Below are 16,400 nucleotides of genomic sequence, written 5' to 3'. Positions count from 1 at the left end.
CTGCTGTTGTTCTATTTTTTTCAGCAGGCTAAAAAGTTCGTCACAGATGTTCATTGTAGTGATTTTGGTTAATGCTTAGAATGCACAGGACCGGACGTCTGCCCTCCGCGTTCCCAAATCCGGGTGTTGCTGTTGAGTCGCAGGGGAGGCGCGTCACACCCGAAACATGACCGGCGCGCACGGGTCCGAGACTCAAGAACACGATCAGCATTATGAATGTGAAAACCTGCAACTCCGATGATCATCGAGACTGATCTACGGTCAGAGGGAAAACGTCGCCGATCAGTTTTGCGGTGCGTGGAAACAAAAAATGCCTTTAGCGCTTAAGAGCTGGATGGCCAACGAGGGTCCCAAACACTTCATCATGGTGAGATGAGTTATCTCATGCCTTCATTGAGATGCGTTTGTGTTACAGCTCATTTAACACAAACCATCAGAGAAAAATGTCTGGATCTAACTGCTGGAAATTGCTTTGGTTTGAATAGAAACTAACGGTGTATTGGTAATGCGTTGGGTTTTATTGGTGGGATATTATCTGGTTGATGGGAACCAAACGTTAGATTTTCTGATGTGTTTTAACTGTGAATAGATGGTTTGGGTTGGAGTGAATGTCTTTCTGTTCTGGAGAACCTTCATGCTGTACTACAGCGGCGCGCAGTATTATTATTTACACAAGATGCTTGGGGTAAGTCAGAAGTGTGTGTTGTGGAGATGTGTGTGTATGTTGGATTTGTTGTGTGCATGAGCTGCATTTCATTGTGTTTATGTGTTGAGTGTTTAAACGTTTGTGATGTGTGTTATGTAATGTATATTTTAGTACAGATATTTATGTGCTTGATTTTGTGAGGTGAACTCTTTCTCATTGCTGGTGTAGAGGACAGGACGTTCGGAGTGTGTTATGATGTTCTTGTAATGTTAATGTGCCTGAACACAATGTGTCCGCGTGAATCTGGCCAACTCTCGCCGAAACACATTGTGTAAAGTCTTGGAAAGATGTGACACACTCACACACACACACACACACAAACCATTTTACTAAATTGTGATAAAGGGACACCTGGTGCGTGCGTGCGTGCGTGTGTGTGTGTGTGTGTGTGTGTACAGTAATCCCTCTTGAACACATGTTGTGTTTCTGTATGGGGTTGTACAGACGTGTGTACACATGCCCTCCTCTAAGCAGGAAGCAAAAGGATCAGAGAGAACAACACATCTCCTCTCTCTTTTGCTCTCTCATATAAACACACGCACACACACACACACCGCACAGAACGATTGTGTGTGTATTGAATGTTTTCATGTGAACAGTTGTTTCTGTTAATGATGAAGTAATATGACTGACGAGTTTCTGCGATCGATATGTTTATGTGTGTGTTTGTGTTCAGTTGGGGCTGTGCATCAGTAGAGCATCGGCGTCCGTGTTAAACTTTAACTGCAGTCTTGTTCTGCTGCCCATGTGCAGATCAGTACTGACGTTACTGCGGGGGTCTCAGCGGGTGAGATACACACATCATGTGCTTCTGATTGCAAAACCTTTTTTTCGGAAATTACACATGACATCTCTCTTTGTCTCAGGTGACCGGTCGACAGGTTCGCCGGTGCTTGGATAAGAGTAAATTGTTTCACGTGGCTTGTGGAATCACCATATGTGTCTTCTCAGGTAAGAGACTGATCTGTGATGTTTAAACTTGCTTCGACCGTCAAACGTAAAGTGTGCTCCACACTGTATCTTTCTGTGTCCACACGCATGCATGCACATGCATGTAAAGTTGGATACAGACCCACCTCTGAAAGCAATCCGAGATATTTAGAGAAGAGATTTGCATCTACGTGTCTCAAACAAATCTCTTGAAAAAACAAGAATCTGCAAACATTGCTGCTCCCATAATTATTTATTAAAATTATCACAACGTTAGGAGAAAGGGTGTTTAACATATATATAAAACGCTTCCCTATGTAGTAAAATTGTATCGATAGCATTACTCCTTCTTGGCATCTTCACTTCCTAAATATTGAAGAATCGACGAGTTATGGAGTTTTCTGTCTTGAAAATAATTGACATTTTTGTGTGTAATATGAGCGAGTGACTTCAGATCAGACAGACAGCCGTTTCACATCACACAGACAATGACGGATTATTCACAATATGGCACTATCATATCTGAAAACATGTTTTGTGTGTGTGTGCGTGTCCGTGCCCGTCTGCGGTTGTGTGTGTATGCAGGCACACTTTTGGGAGCGTGTCTTGGTTAAACAACATATTGTCTTGCGTTACAGTTTTAGGACGCCAGCTGTGGGTTGTCGACTGACGTGTTGTGTGTGTGTGTGTTTGGTAAGAATATCGGAGTGTCCTGAGGGTTTTCCCAGCTGGTTTGACCATGTTGTCTAAGACTCCCCCCCTCACATTTCCTGTCTCATGGTATTGTGGTCTTGTTCTAATTACAGAGCTCTTGAGGCATCCCGTTACCACGACAACTGTACAGCATAGCTAGAACCCCCCCCCCGCATGCACACACACACACACACACACACACACACACACACACACACACACAACTGTTGAATAGACAAATCTTTCAAACATTCTTGAAGTATGCTGTCAGAGCGAGTGTGTGTGTTCATGTCTGGTTTTCTCTGTGTGTGCATGTGTATTGTGAAAGCAGATGTGATTGTTTTTGTGATTGGTTTTGTTTATTTCTGCAGTGATTCATGTAAGCGCTCACCTCATGAACATGGTCAATTTCTCTGTGAGATATTCAGAGGATTTTCCTGAACTGAATGTGGCTCAATACAAAGGACAGGTAAACCGCTGTTTTCATAAAATCCAAATTATGAGTTAATGAGATTATGGTTCTTAATGTCATAATTTGATGTTATGTTTCTTGTCTCCTCAGGACCCCAGAATCCTCATCCTGAGCACAGGTATTTCACATTTCTCACTTGATTTCTTTTTTGGTAATATGTTATTTTTTCAGTGGTGTTCAATGCTGTTAAGCGTTTAACAACATAGATCATGTCTGATAACTTTAAACATCGATCAACTGACTGGTTTCTTATTGCTGTCATGGTGAGAGGTCATGATGGTGTTCGTCTCTTTCAGTTCCTGGAGTTACTGGTGTTCTGTTGGTCATTGTGTTGTGTCTGATGTTTACCGCATCATCTTACAGCATTAGGTAAAACGTCTCCCTGGCACGTATACACATTACATCTATCTCTATTCTACCCTATTAAATCATTTTGAAATGAAAGCGTGAGACAATGATATATTTACAGTGAGGGAACTATATCTTTAAGTGCTGCATGACCTAATTCTGACCCCAGTTTTCTCTAAACGCAAACACAGACACACACACACCGGATATTATCTCCGTGGGGACAATCTGTAGGCGTAATGATTTTATACTGTTCAAACTGTACAGTATTTTATTCCCTAACCAACCCCTAAACTATTAATGATGACTATTAATGACAAAATTTATTAATTAAATCATTTTTTTTACTTTGTCTTGTTGTGCAAGCACGGTCGAGCTTGTGCAGAGGCTGCAGCTTTTGCCAGAGGGAAACTGGAATCCCCTGGTTAGGAGTTTTTTTTCCTTTTTTATAGTTTTATTTAATTAACACTGCATATAGGAATTCGTCTGTCTGGTATTTGACCTGTGTTTTGACTTGCATGACCTTATATGTTTTGCTTATAGTCAATGTTTTCTTGTACAGCTGCTTAGTAACAATGAACATTTTAAAAAGAGCTATATAAATAAAGCTGACTTGACTTAAACTTAAAGATCATAGAAAAGTCTTAGGTTTTCAAAAAATATCGTTCTGTACTATACACTTTTATGCCGGTGGAGACCTAAATTTTGGTCCCCACAGTGACATGAGTCCCCACGAGCTGGTGAGTGTTCAGGTTATGGTCCCCACTGGGATATAAGAACAAGGCCACACACACAGCACTATAATTACTGACAGTAACCTGAAGGGGTCCTTCCCCTCTGATTGATGTGAAGCTGATGGGGGTGTCCACTCTGTTTGCTTGCTGTAATTGAAATGTTTACTGGGTCTTTTGTTTTGTTTCTGAGTGTCTCATTCAATCTAAGAGATTTAAAACACACAGTCTATCTCTCTCATTCCTTTAATGTGTTTGACAGTGGTGGATTTAAGTGTGTGTGTGTGTGTTTTCTCAGGGTGTCGAGCTATGAGATATTCTGGTACACTCACAATCTCTTCATTGTGTTTTACCTTATTCTGATGCTCCATGTAGTGGGGTGAGTTTCTCTCTCTCTCTCTCTCTCTCTCTCTCTCTCGCTCTCTCTCTCGCTCTCGCGCGCATGCACACATAAAAGATCATACAGAAAATTAGTTTTATGTTTAAACAACTGTCAATATGTGATGGCTGCATCCTAATATACACAGTATCCTGAAAAGATCCCAATACAAAAGTAAGTATACTCAAAGCTCATTTTATGAACTATAATTCATTTCTAATAATTCATATAAGTACATTTCTAGTGTATTATAAAGTATATTTTATCTAGTAAGTATACTAATATTAATGTTCTAGCAGTTCACTTTTCAATGTATAACTTGGACCTAAATTGGCTCACATTTGAAAAGTATTCTTAAAATTATACTTTAAGTGTACCGTAGTAAACTTAGAGTACACAACTATGTTTTTTAATGTTACGACAGTTATGTGAACTTCTAGGTATACTGGTATGTTGAGTAGCTAGACGCTTGTAGTTCATGTTTTGGTTGATGAAAGTACACTTTGAAATACACTCTCAGTTAACCACTACTGAAAGCAAAGAGGAAAAAAATGAATTCGCTACACAATCACGGTACTTCATTATACTTGTAGGTATGTCAAAGGATTGTTTACAATTACACAGCAAATGCTGTATACATTTTCCGTACATAGAGTAAACAAAAGTATACTTTCTTATTCTTCATTTCAAATAAATTAACTCTGAAAACTTCTTAACTATCCCCAAATCATATAGTACATTTAAGAACCTTACGCAAAAAAGTTCTGGTTGATCTTCCCTCTGTGCTCGACGTGATATGATTGACACATCTTTATCCAAAAGGGGCGCTTTAAAGTATCAGTTAAACGTGGAGGCACACCCACCTGGCTGCCTACACAAAAACCTCAGTTCACACTCGCCACTGACCAATCACAGAGCTGCAGGAGAAAAGGACTCCCGGTCAGTTTGTCGAGAAGAGGCACGTTTTCAAACACATTTCCCTCAGGTAGGGAATGATTTCTGTGTGTTTATAATGTTGTGTAAATGTGTACGGTTATTGATCTTCGTGTGTCTGCATTTTAGACATGGCTGTGGGTCTCGGCTCCTCTCTGTCTGTACTGTGCCGAGCGGTTGTATCGCTACATTAGAAGCACCACTGAACCTGTTACCATCATTTCTGTTGTCTGTCATCCCTGTGACGTCCTAGAAGTAAGCATGTTGAAGAGCGGCTTCAAGCCCCGCCCAGGGCAGGTGAGTAAGCTCCGCCTCTGTGCTGGGCCACATTTTGTCTTTTATGATAGTGGATAAACATTTACATGTATTGGTTTAGCAGATGCCAAAGCGATTTAAAAGTAAGAATAGACATATTCTAGGTATTTATATTCATAGCTCTAAACTGAATCCCTAGTCCTCCCAGGGTTGCAGCTTTTATTTTAAGATTATTTTAAAAATCATGTGCTTTTTTCTTTAGTACATACTGCTGAACTGCCCGAGTGTGTCCTCTTTTGAAAATCATCCCTTTACTCTAACCAAGGTAAGTGTGTTTCAGTGTGTATGTCAGAAATATTGTTCGTTTATATGACACATGTACCACACCCAGGCCCGGTTCCAGAACCAATGAGGGTGCTTTTGAAAATAGTGCGCAAACATATCTAAATATATTATGTTGTAAATAGCCTGTAATCATAAACAGGAAATAAAACAAAAACTATTACCAACAAACAAAACATGGTATTATCCATCTATTACCTTATACCGTATATGTCTCCTAGATTTAATAACAATAAGAACAAAATCTGTAAAATTCATAAAAAAACAATGGCACATTACCAAGAAATATATCACCACCCTTACGAACATTAACCATGAAAACCATGTTTTTAAAAAGCCAAAGTTAAGCTATGGTTACTGTAGTAAAACCATGGTTTTGCAATAAGTAGTCAATTCACCAAATTGTTTTTATTTTCGCTGGGGATGAGATTTAACAAAAATAATTTAATGTAAACAATTGGTTTATAACTCACTCGCAGCGTTCACAGCACCGAAACAGAAACAAATTGAAGAACCACAAAATTAACGAATATTTTCACTGCCACTACTAAATGGTCGATGGGGTATTTCTTTAGGCATGTGACATGTAAGGCTCTTCGTCACCTTGGTCACTCGGCGGCACTCGCTGAAATTTGACGAACATCTTCCACTGTGGTTTGGGATTTGTTTATCCAATTTCTGATGTCTATAAGTACATTGTTTATGAGCAACATGGACGATAAATGTTTACATTTTTTACCAGTTAGCTAGCAGAGTTGACTTCCAGAGCGTAACGTTACAAACAAGCAATTGAAGATACAGGATCACATGCGCTTCACGCTCGCTGAAGACATGAATCGAACAAAACTGCATTTTAAGAATACAGACAAAATGAAATTAAGAGATTAATAATTTGATTTTGGGTGCTTTTCCTTTGCACCCTCGTTGAACCGGTCCTGACCATAGATTGGTATAAAGTGACTCAACTACGTTTTTCTTTCAAAGATCATCTGTTACACACCTAATGCATCTTTTCGTCTTCATTTGGTTGCACTCTTAATTTTGTTGTGTTTAGAAATGAGATTCAGAGATACATTTTCCCAGTGCGGTTATGCACATGTTTGAATGCACATCGTAATTTTGATGTCTGAACTGATCAGGAGGAATTTTCCACAAGAACACGAAGGCAGCGTACGGACATGTTCTTTTATTTTCTTCACAGCTCATGGCTAAGGGCAGTGTAGATGATGTCATTCTGTTGAAGTATCAACCCTCTCTCTCCCTCTCTGTATTCAAAGAAAACAAGTGCGCAATGTTTGAGAAACATTCTGATCTGAGCAGTAATCCCCACCAGACACTTTCACATTCCACTGCGAATCATTTTTACCAGATTGCGATTCTTTCCACACACGGTCATTTTTGTCACAGTGTTGAGGCCCGCAGGGGTTTGTTTCTGTGCAGTGCATGACTGTACCTAAGAATCACACAAAGCCTGTGGTGTGTGTGCCTGTGTGTGTGTGTGTGTGTTTTAGTGTCCAACAGTGAAGAATGCATCATTTGGTATTCATCTCAGAGTGTTGGGGGACTGGACATGTAAGTACCCCCCACACACACACACAGCAGGGTTTGTGAAGACAAATGAAGACCTCTCGTGATGTTATGAAATTCAAAGCAGACTGAATGAGATTTATGAGACTTTCAAAAATAGTGAGCTCACTTCAAATGTTAAATGCTTTCTAATAGTATGATATTAGAATAGTTATCTTTATTTGTCAGGATATTTTGTAACATTTCTTTGGATTAGATTCAGCTTTATTGTCATTACACATATACAATTACAGTGTAACGAAATGTATTAACCCTCACAAGTGAACTCAAACTTGGACACACACTCACAGTAAATTAAGTGTATTTATAAAGTACTGTACATTTAACTTTGTAAGTGTGTATTTTCTCTCTTTTTCTCTATCATGTCTCAGCGAGATTTTCTCAGTTGCTGATCAAACAGTCAAACAGCTCCGAGATCCTTCCCATGATGCAACAGAAGAGATATCCCACGTAAGTCCGGTTGTGGCACATAAACTGCCCAGAGTTGCTGGCTGACCTTTTGGCACTGAGGAGGTTCCAACCCCTCGTGCAGATCAAATACGTTCTGGTCTGGTCGGAGTGCACAACTGCCATGGCGTACATCAATCACCAAGGTGGCACACACTCACGGCAGATGTCACGATTTGCCCGATGCCTCCTCCTCTGGAGTCAACAGGTGATCAAGTTGCTGCAAGACACCTTCATCCCGGGTGACCTGAACCAGACACCCAATGTGGTGGCGCATTTTTTCGCATGTTGTTCTCCCCACCGGTGAGACCATGTTGGTGTCTCCATGTGTAACCTCCCCTTGTGGTAGGATGTGGGCTCCGTAACACACACTTCAACATGGAGAGCAGTGTTTCCCCAATGTTCCTTTTGACGCCATGTGGCGTCTGGCTAATAGAGACGAATGCCACCGCCCGTGACGGCCGTCGGTACGAGCCTCTCAGGGTATGCTATTAAGTGCTGATCCCACTGGAAGATTACGTCTCGCAGTAGTGCTCACTTGTGACTATCTAGTCTAGTCAGTGTTGCTCCACTTGAGGTTGTGATACGGCTCAGCGGCGTGTAAAGATAGGCCCCCAGTCTGTCTCTCAACACAACCTGAGAGACCGACTGAAGGTGGAACGTCTCGGTTACGACTTTAACCTCCGTTCCCTGAAGGAGGGAACGAGACATTGTGTCTTCATGCCCATGGCTTCCTCAGCCCTAAAGATGAGTGAATGGCCGCCGCCACCTCCCTTTTATACCCGTATGCACTTGGCAGGGACTGGCATGCGTGTGCCATACACCAAGCCCATTGGCGTTTTAAAATTCCTCTCTGAGAGAATAGGTCCTCAAGATCAAAGTCTTTCTCTCAACACATCGTCTCGTTCCCTCCATCAAGGGGAATGCTACAACTATGCTACAACTAAACTTGTTTACTAGTTGGATCTTTTTTTGCTTATGAAAGTACACTTTGAAGTGTACTGCTAGTAAACTACCAGTTTATTAGTTTTTTAGACTTTTTATAGTTTTAAAGTGAACTTAAGTAAATACTTATAATTTACTATTTATATGCGTCTGTTTTCCTTCATCATAGTTTTAAGTGTATCTGGTTCAAAGGATTGAGTATAGGCCAAGAATATTTTTTCTAAATTCTTTGATGTGTAAGTCAAAATTTAAATAGTTTTGAAACGTACCTAGAAATAATTAAACTTGTAAGGGCAGCAAACATGCAAACATTCCAAATGCACAAACGTAAATTAAAACATGTAAATGCTGTTGTTAGTGTGTAGTTTACCACGGAGCATGCAATGCACTTGACCTGACTTAATTTCCAGTGTAAGTGATATTAACCATAATTTAACCAATGCAGTAGGTCATCTGGATATTTCAAATCACTTTATTAGCTTTGACTAATTTGATCAAGTGATCGTTTTGTGTCTGTACCCTCAGCATCTGTCATTTGATTGGTTCTTCTGTCTTGTTCTGCCCCAGAGTGCATGTGGACGGTCCGTTTGGCAGTCCGTCAGAGGAGGTGTTCAATTATGAGGTCAGCCTGTGTGTGGCGGGCGGGATCGGAGTCACACCGTTTGCTTGTGTTCTGCAGTCTCTCTTGTAAGTCCTCAGTCAAACCTGTCAGTCACCTTCACTATGATGGACAGAAGTACTGTATGTGTATGTGTTGTAACTGTGTGATGTTACAGTGTTTGTTGTGTTTGTGTTACAGTGAGGGTTGGTGTCAGTATAAATTGAAGAGGTTATATTTTGTTTGGGTGTGTAGAGACCTTCAATCCTTCTACTGGTTTGCTGATCTTCTGTGTGGCCTTCATGAGAGGGTAAAACATAGAAACATACACAAGTTGGCTTTCTGAGGCTCTCTGGTCCCCACAATGATAGATAAAAACACAAATACACAGAGAGAATTTGAATATTTGATAGATTTGTATGAATGTGTGAATCTCAGGGTTATATCGCCACCTGCTGGTCCATTTTACACCATCATGTTTCTCTATAAGAGACTATTGGCCAGTCATTGTATCATGCTCTCTCTCTGTCTCTCGCTCTCTCGCTATCTCTCGCTCTCTCTCTCTCTCTCTCTCTCTCTCTCTCTCTCTCTTGCTCTCTCTCTATATATCTCTCTTGTTCTCTCTCTCTCTCTCTCTCTGCAGTTGTGGCATAACAATCGTCCAGATTATCTGAATGTCCAGCTGTACCTCAGTGATTCTCAGGGATTACAGGTGACATCACTTTATCTTTCATTGTTTATCACATAACCTCATACACTACACAGTGGACACTTAAACAACAAACACATATGTGCTTGTTTAACATGTTTGTAACTGTAGTTTTTAAACTTTTGTCATTTACATGATCCTCTTCTGTTTATGTGAAAACATTTTATTTTGCTTTATTTAAATGTACTAAAAAGTAGTTTTTCCTTCTTGAGGTTTTACCTTACCTCTATTGTACTTATGGTTTTCCTTTATTTATATATCCGAGTGTTTCTTTAATTGTGTCTTTAAGAACATCGGCGAGGAGCGATACCGTTTCCTGAGCTCGAGGCTTCAGATTGGCCGACCAAAGTGGAAGCTGCTTTTCCAGGAGATAGGAAGAGCCAACCAGCAGTGAGTTTACCAGAATAAAATACTATTATTGTTTTTTTAACTTTTGTGGTAACTAATCGAATTTAACACCCAATTTTGTCTAAATGTCAAAGCAAGAATCAATTTATTTGTATGTGTTTTCCGCAGTAAAAGAGTGGGAGTGTTCTGCTGTGGACCCAAAGGAATTTCTAAAGCATTACACACACTGTGTAACTCAAACCCACACTCAGGAACTGCTTTTGAGTACAACAAAGAGTCCTTCAGCTGAGAGATCACAAAATGAATCTGAAGCAAAATAACAATGCCAATAACACCTTTTCCTCTCTGTTGAGGGATGAAGATCAGAAGACGTCTGCACTTCACAGCAGCATCATCATCATCTTCAGCTGGTAACCAAGTTTAAAGATTTGCACAGCGCTGAAGTTGCACATGTATTCAGGGATCGTTTTTTCGACACGTATCTACACGGCCCTGGAAAGACCTTTATAGAGAGAGTTTGCACAAAAAAATGATCAAACAAATCATAAAAACATCTTGAAACAAGATGATGGACAGAAATGATAACAGTATTTACATTTTGGATGAACTTTTGCTCTATCACCTCATCCTGTCTGCTGAATGCAAACACACAAGGAGGGTTGGACTGAAGCTTATTTAATTATATTCTTTATTTATTGGCTATTTTTACTATTTCAGTTTTTACTCTCTTCGTATTTCAAGTAGGTTATTACAATTTTCACACATCATGGAGATCTATCATCTGTCCATTATCCTAGGTAAAGCACAACAATTGTTTACGTTTTGTTTTTGAACATACTGTATTATTATTCATATTTTATTCTGAACAAAGAGACTAAATATTAACATTGAGATCATCTTGGGTCACGTGTGTCTGAAATGAACTGCACTGTTTTTTATAAGCACTGCCAAAGATTTCATTTAATCTTTATATGTTTCATGCTTTTATAAACATCTTTTTAATATGACTATGTGTTTTAATGCATAAACGTGACATGACAGTACGTAAGATTATAAAAGCACCAGAATGATCATTGGTTGACTAGGAGATTAGTACAGACGTGTATGTTTTACTCCGTCATGGTTGGTGTTTCATGACTGGTACAGGGTTCGAGATCTCATCACATGACTTTGCTCAATGGTGAGATCTTGCTTCATTTGTCATATGACTCTGTAAACTGACTGGGTTAACTGGCTGTTGTGTCTTTTCCCCGTTGGTACAGTAGGTCCTGCCACGTGCCTGTAGTTTGTGTGTGTTTGATTCACAGCGTCGTCTGATATGAAGTTGAACCGTCCTCCTCGCTGCTGTTCAGAAGCGGCTGTCTCTCTGCATACTCCGACACCTTCCTCCTTTTTTGCCTCCTGCGACACGCCACGGCGATGATCGTCGCGACAATTCCTGCCACGAGCGCCCCCAAAATTCCTGCAGCCAGGAGCCAGCGCCAGATCTGCTGAGCTTGCTCAAGATACGGCGTCAGAAACTCTTGGACGAACCGCTGGCCTGCGAGACGGCAAACACAGTTACGCAAAAAGCAACATAGAGATGAAAAAATAACCTATGTGTGTGGGAATATCTTACTGGGGTCCAGTAAATATGCATATTCATAACCCAGAGCTTTGGTGGAGAGGAAATAATCCCCGTTTCTGTACAGAGGAATGAAGGGAACCATGAAATATCCGTCGTTGTGCCCGATCGGGGCGTTGGCTGTCGGGTACTTTGAGCGCGGAGGCTGATGTCGTCTTAACCACTGCTCAAAGATGCTAAAAACACACACATACACACATGTATATATTGTGATTTAATTGTGTCAAGAATTGTATCCGCCTTTATTTGTAAAAATGTTGGTTGAAATGCGGAACGAGATGTGTGCGTGCTACCTGTCAATAAAGACGTGATGCAATAGAAAAATGGGGTCATTGGCTGACCCCTGAACCGAAGACATGGATCCGTTCATGAAGACGTGTAAGGAGTTGTGCATCAGACTCTGACCTGTTACTGGCAAACCTGTTTCTGGACTCGCAAAACCTGCGTCCACAAACGCACAGGTGAGTCTGTGTTAGATTGTGTAAAACTGTGTTGTTGTTGTTGTTGTGTTGCTTTTACCTTCCAGAGTGTTCCGGAAGCTCATGTTGGCCCGCCGGTCCATTGGTCCCGTCTCGTACTCTGTGAGTCTCAGCACCGACTCCACGTCTTCAGAGGTGGGCAGTCGTCTGACACGGCTTCGGTCGTGGTTGCCGGGGTTGCGCTCTAACGGCCCCTCGGGTGACCCGTCACACAGCACCTCGCGACTGTTGTATTCTTCGGGTTGTGAACAGATCACCTGTGCAGGTAAAGTATGTGAACATGCATCATCATATATGTGAAATCACATCAATAGAAATAAAGTGAATTATAACTCATTCTGTTTTAATCTCCGGCTATAAAACTCAACAGAAGGGTCCAATACATACAGTAGATTCAATTTAAATTGTTTATGTGCAGGATATACCGTATATGCTTAAACTAAACCAGTGAAAAAGTTGGAAAAAAAATTCTGTTTGTTTATTTAAGCATAAACATAATTCAATTATGTTTGATCTTTTTTATCAAAAGAATTTGTTATCTGTCTAAAATCATCTCAATGCAAAAGGCCTGCAGCAGGTTTGTGTTTGAAGCGTGAAAGCACAATAGAATGCGTCCTCTATTTCTAAATGCCATTCAGAGAGGGTTTTTTTCCATGAATCCAAAGCCTGACATTACAGTGTGCTCAAGTCAATTGGGGTTTGAGGGTCAGAAACACATGTGACTTCTTAAAACCCCCAAATTCCACTGCAAGAGTTGTGCTTCAGGCACAATCACGCATTTATAAGATCAATGGAGTGTGACCTCACTGTTTAGTCACATGGGACGGCTTCATACTTGATGTACTTGATGTCAGAAACACTTGGAGCTTTTCGCTCTACATGTGTTTTCATCACTTAAATTGTAAATGAAAGAGAAGTGATTGGACCACATGCCCTAAACATGATGTGTAATGAGCTTTCTTATTAATTGATTTTTGCAACATAATAAATAACTGTATATATATTATATATATATATATATATATATATAATCATTATCATTTAGAATGATCTATTAAATAACTATACTGAAATGGATATAGATTGTTAATAAGATGTAATGGAAATTACAAACTCTAATTATTACGATTATTTGGGAATAATATTCATACCCATTAGAACGCAATAAATACATTGAAATTATGAATATTTACTTATAAATGATAATGTCAAATGATGAATATTGACTTATAAATGATAATGTCAAAAGTCTATGATTTGACAAAAGTTTAAACACTGCTATACATTTTACATTGTTTAACATTTGACTTTTTTAGTAAATGTATTAGTGAACATTAGCTGTCAATATATGTGCATGTATGTATGCATATATATGTGTATTATATATGTATTTTTGGTTTTAGTTTATCGGTATATTTGTGCATTATCCAATGTTAATATATAACTAAAAATTATCAAAATAAATAATTCAATATTATATGTAGGCCTAATTAGTATCACTATTCATAATTGTTGTAATTGGCATAAATAAGATTAAGAAATTAATTAACTGTTGAAACCTTACGGTAAAGTGTTACGCGTTGTCTTTTATGAATAAAGAATTCTTTACTGAACGTAATTTACCTTCCAAGATGAGAATACAGAGGATGGGCTGATAAGGTTTGGTCTCAGGGGGCTGCGCCCTCCCATCAGCTCATCCGTGCACACCTGACAGTCCTCCGCGTCACGCCAGTCCCAGTACGGGATGGTGAAGTCAAAATCTCCGGTCAGTTTCCGTATCTCATGCTCCCAAAACAGCAGATAAACGCGATGCCACGGCAGGAAGGCCGCCGACTCGTGCGCAAAGTCGATGTCGGGCCACACGTTACCGGGACCCCCCAGAAGCGCGTCATGGGACACGTAGTAGTGCATCCACACGAACAGGTCGTACACGCTGCTGTTGGCGAACATGGGCATCGTGCCGTTGTTCATCTGCGCGTACGTGCCCGTCGCGATCATGTAGTCCGGGCTGATGGTGTTCTTGGCGAGGTTCAGGTACGAGATGAACCGCTGTCTCTCTGTTATCGACAGCTGGAAGATGTTCCTGCGCACAGATTCGCGTCTCTCCGCGCAGATGGCCCCGAAGTACCCAAACTTGCATTCGCCGCAGTTGAACCCCATGTAGTTACCTGCGCATTGACATGTTCGGTTGTAAAACACCAAAGGCCACTGTTCACGGTCATCCACGCCGGTGTGGGGGTACTGCGGCCCGTTGGGTAGATCCGAGACCGTTACATCCTGGCAGAACCCTCGACCCGAAAGGCTCCCGCACACCGAGCCGTCCCCGGTCCAAACCGGACAGCACTGCTTGCTTTGGAGAACCTCTGGAGTGGTACATGGTCTAGGAAACTGTTGGAGAGAGGGACGCGGGTTCTGAATGAAGAAGAGGAGCAGAGAGACTAATAAAGGGTTCATGGCGAGCTATCCAAAGAGAGTAAGTTACATTAGACACGCAGGGCAACGAAAAAAGCGTGAAACATTTTAGGAACACTTGATTCATCCCTCTATCTCTCTCTTTACGCACTGGATTGCGTACCCTCCCTCCCAAGCGCACACATGCACGACCCTCAGTTGTGTCACATGCTTAGGATAAAACCATGCACCCAGGTCTCGGGACTCTGGAATGCGCGTGCTTGAGTGGATCGTGAGATCATTTCATTTAGAGTTGAATAACTTGTTTAATGAAAATCCATTAGTTTGAAGCCAATAGCCGGCGCAAATAACCAAAGTTAACACAATGACCGCAAGCCTTTTGATTGACAGATGCAAGCTGTCGGTGCACAACATGGTTTTAGTGGGTTTTGTTCAGTTTGAGTTGAACTCTGTGTGCATGATATATTTCCTCATTCAATGCAATATATCAGTAGCAACAAACTTTTAAAAGTATAGCTTACAGTTGCCCAAACATATATTTGGATGCTTAAGTCACTTTTAATGTATATATTTAATTACAATAGATAATACAATGTGCCATTTGCCAGCACGTATTTCTTGAGATATTTTTCACTTAGTAAAATATATTCACTCACCTTTGCAAATGTATGATATAAGTTTCTCTAAAGTTTTGGTGTTTTAGTGTTCATCACATAAACTATCAACATGACCCATTAACTTGTCAATAAATTTTCAAAATAGTGACAATATCGTTTAATTATTTAAATAATGATTATCTAACACAATATTATTCAGCCATTTTCAATTGTCATTTTATTTACTTTTGTGGCCACTTTATGAAATTACAATGTCTTCATTAGTTCTGAAATTCTGTAAATATAAAAATATTTTTAGATTAAATGTATTTGATACAGTAATAGCATCAAATGGCAACTCTTAGTGCTGATGCTAACCGTGTACCATGGTTTTTACATAGTAGTTTACTTCAAGATAATCCAGAAATGTCAATAATACTATATCATTGTGAGTACTCTTTTGGCAGTGATGAACCATGTTGTGTCTTTATGGGTGCGTGTCATATGTCGCATCATGAGTCGTTTTGGAATCTGCACATCTCGGATCATAAGTTTGTCACATGTTAGAGAAGTTCACACGAGGGCCAGATAATCCAGCACACAGAACTAGTCTGAACGTCACAGGATTACTACTGCCTGTGGCTCTCTCCCCTCCCCCTCCCCCCCTCTCTCCTCTCTCTCTCTCCCCTCTCTCTCTCCCCCTCTCTCTCTCTCTTTCCCCCTCTCCCCCCCTGTCTCCTCGTCTCTCCCCATCTCTCCCCTCTCTCTCTCCCCTCTCTCTCTCCCTTCTCTCTCTCTCCCTCTCTCTCTCTCTCTCTCCCCCCCCCCTCTCTCTCTCTCTTTCTCTCTCTCTCTCTTTATTTTAC

At 40.5% G+C, this 16,400-nt stretch overlaps 2 protein-coding genes across 2 annotated transcripts; one reads left to right on the top strand and one right to left on the bottom strand.

Annotated features, from left to right (window-relative positions):
* The first annotated feature begins 55 nt into the window (after nucleotides 1-55).
* Nucleotides 56-11,430, top strand: nox4 (NADPH oxidase 4). Its single transcript, XM_079481747.1, has 18 exons — nucleotides 56-367; nucleotides 590-685; nucleotides 1,383-1,493; nucleotides 1,573-1,657; nucleotides 2,701-2,798; nucleotides 2,892-2,919; nucleotides 3,098-3,170; nucleotides 4,179-4,259; nucleotides 5,082-5,244; nucleotides 5,322-5,489; nucleotides 5,710-5,772; nucleotides 7,301-7,361; nucleotides 7,748-7,826; nucleotides 9,336-9,455; nucleotides 9,568-9,676; nucleotides 10,010-10,078; nucleotides 10,365-10,465; nucleotides 10,592-11,430. Exons 1-18 carry the CDS (start codon nucleotides 311-313, stop codon nucleotides 10,710-10,712), a joined length of 1,683 nt encoding a protein of 560 aa, XP_079337873.1. The 5' UTR covers nucleotides 56-310; the 3' UTR covers nucleotides 10,713-11,430.
* On the bottom strand, nucleotides 10,908-15,137 carry tyr (tyrosinase). The gene is made up of 5 exons (XM_079481748.1): nucleotides 14,150-15,137; nucleotides 12,567-12,783; nucleotides 12,341-12,488; nucleotides 12,042-12,223; nucleotides 10,908-11,963 (listed from the first exon to the last, which is right to left on the bottom strand). Exons 1-5 carry the CDS (start codon nucleotides 14,978-14,980, stop codon nucleotides 11,725-11,727), a joined length of 1,617 nt encoding a protein of 538 aa, XP_079337874.1. The 5' UTR covers nucleotides 14,981-15,137; the 3' UTR covers nucleotides 10,908-11,724.
* Nucleotides 15,138-16,400: the final 1,263 nt, after the last annotated feature.

Source organism: Barbatula barbatula (assembly GCF_947034865.1).
Source record: "Barbatula barbatula genome assembly, chromosome: 19".
Lineage (NCBI taxonomy): Eukaryota > Metazoa > Chordata > Actinopteri > Cypriniformes > Nemacheilidae > Barbatula > Barbatula barbatula.
Note: the sequence above shows the minus strand (reverse complement) of the source record. Positions and strands in the feature narration are given on the sequence as shown.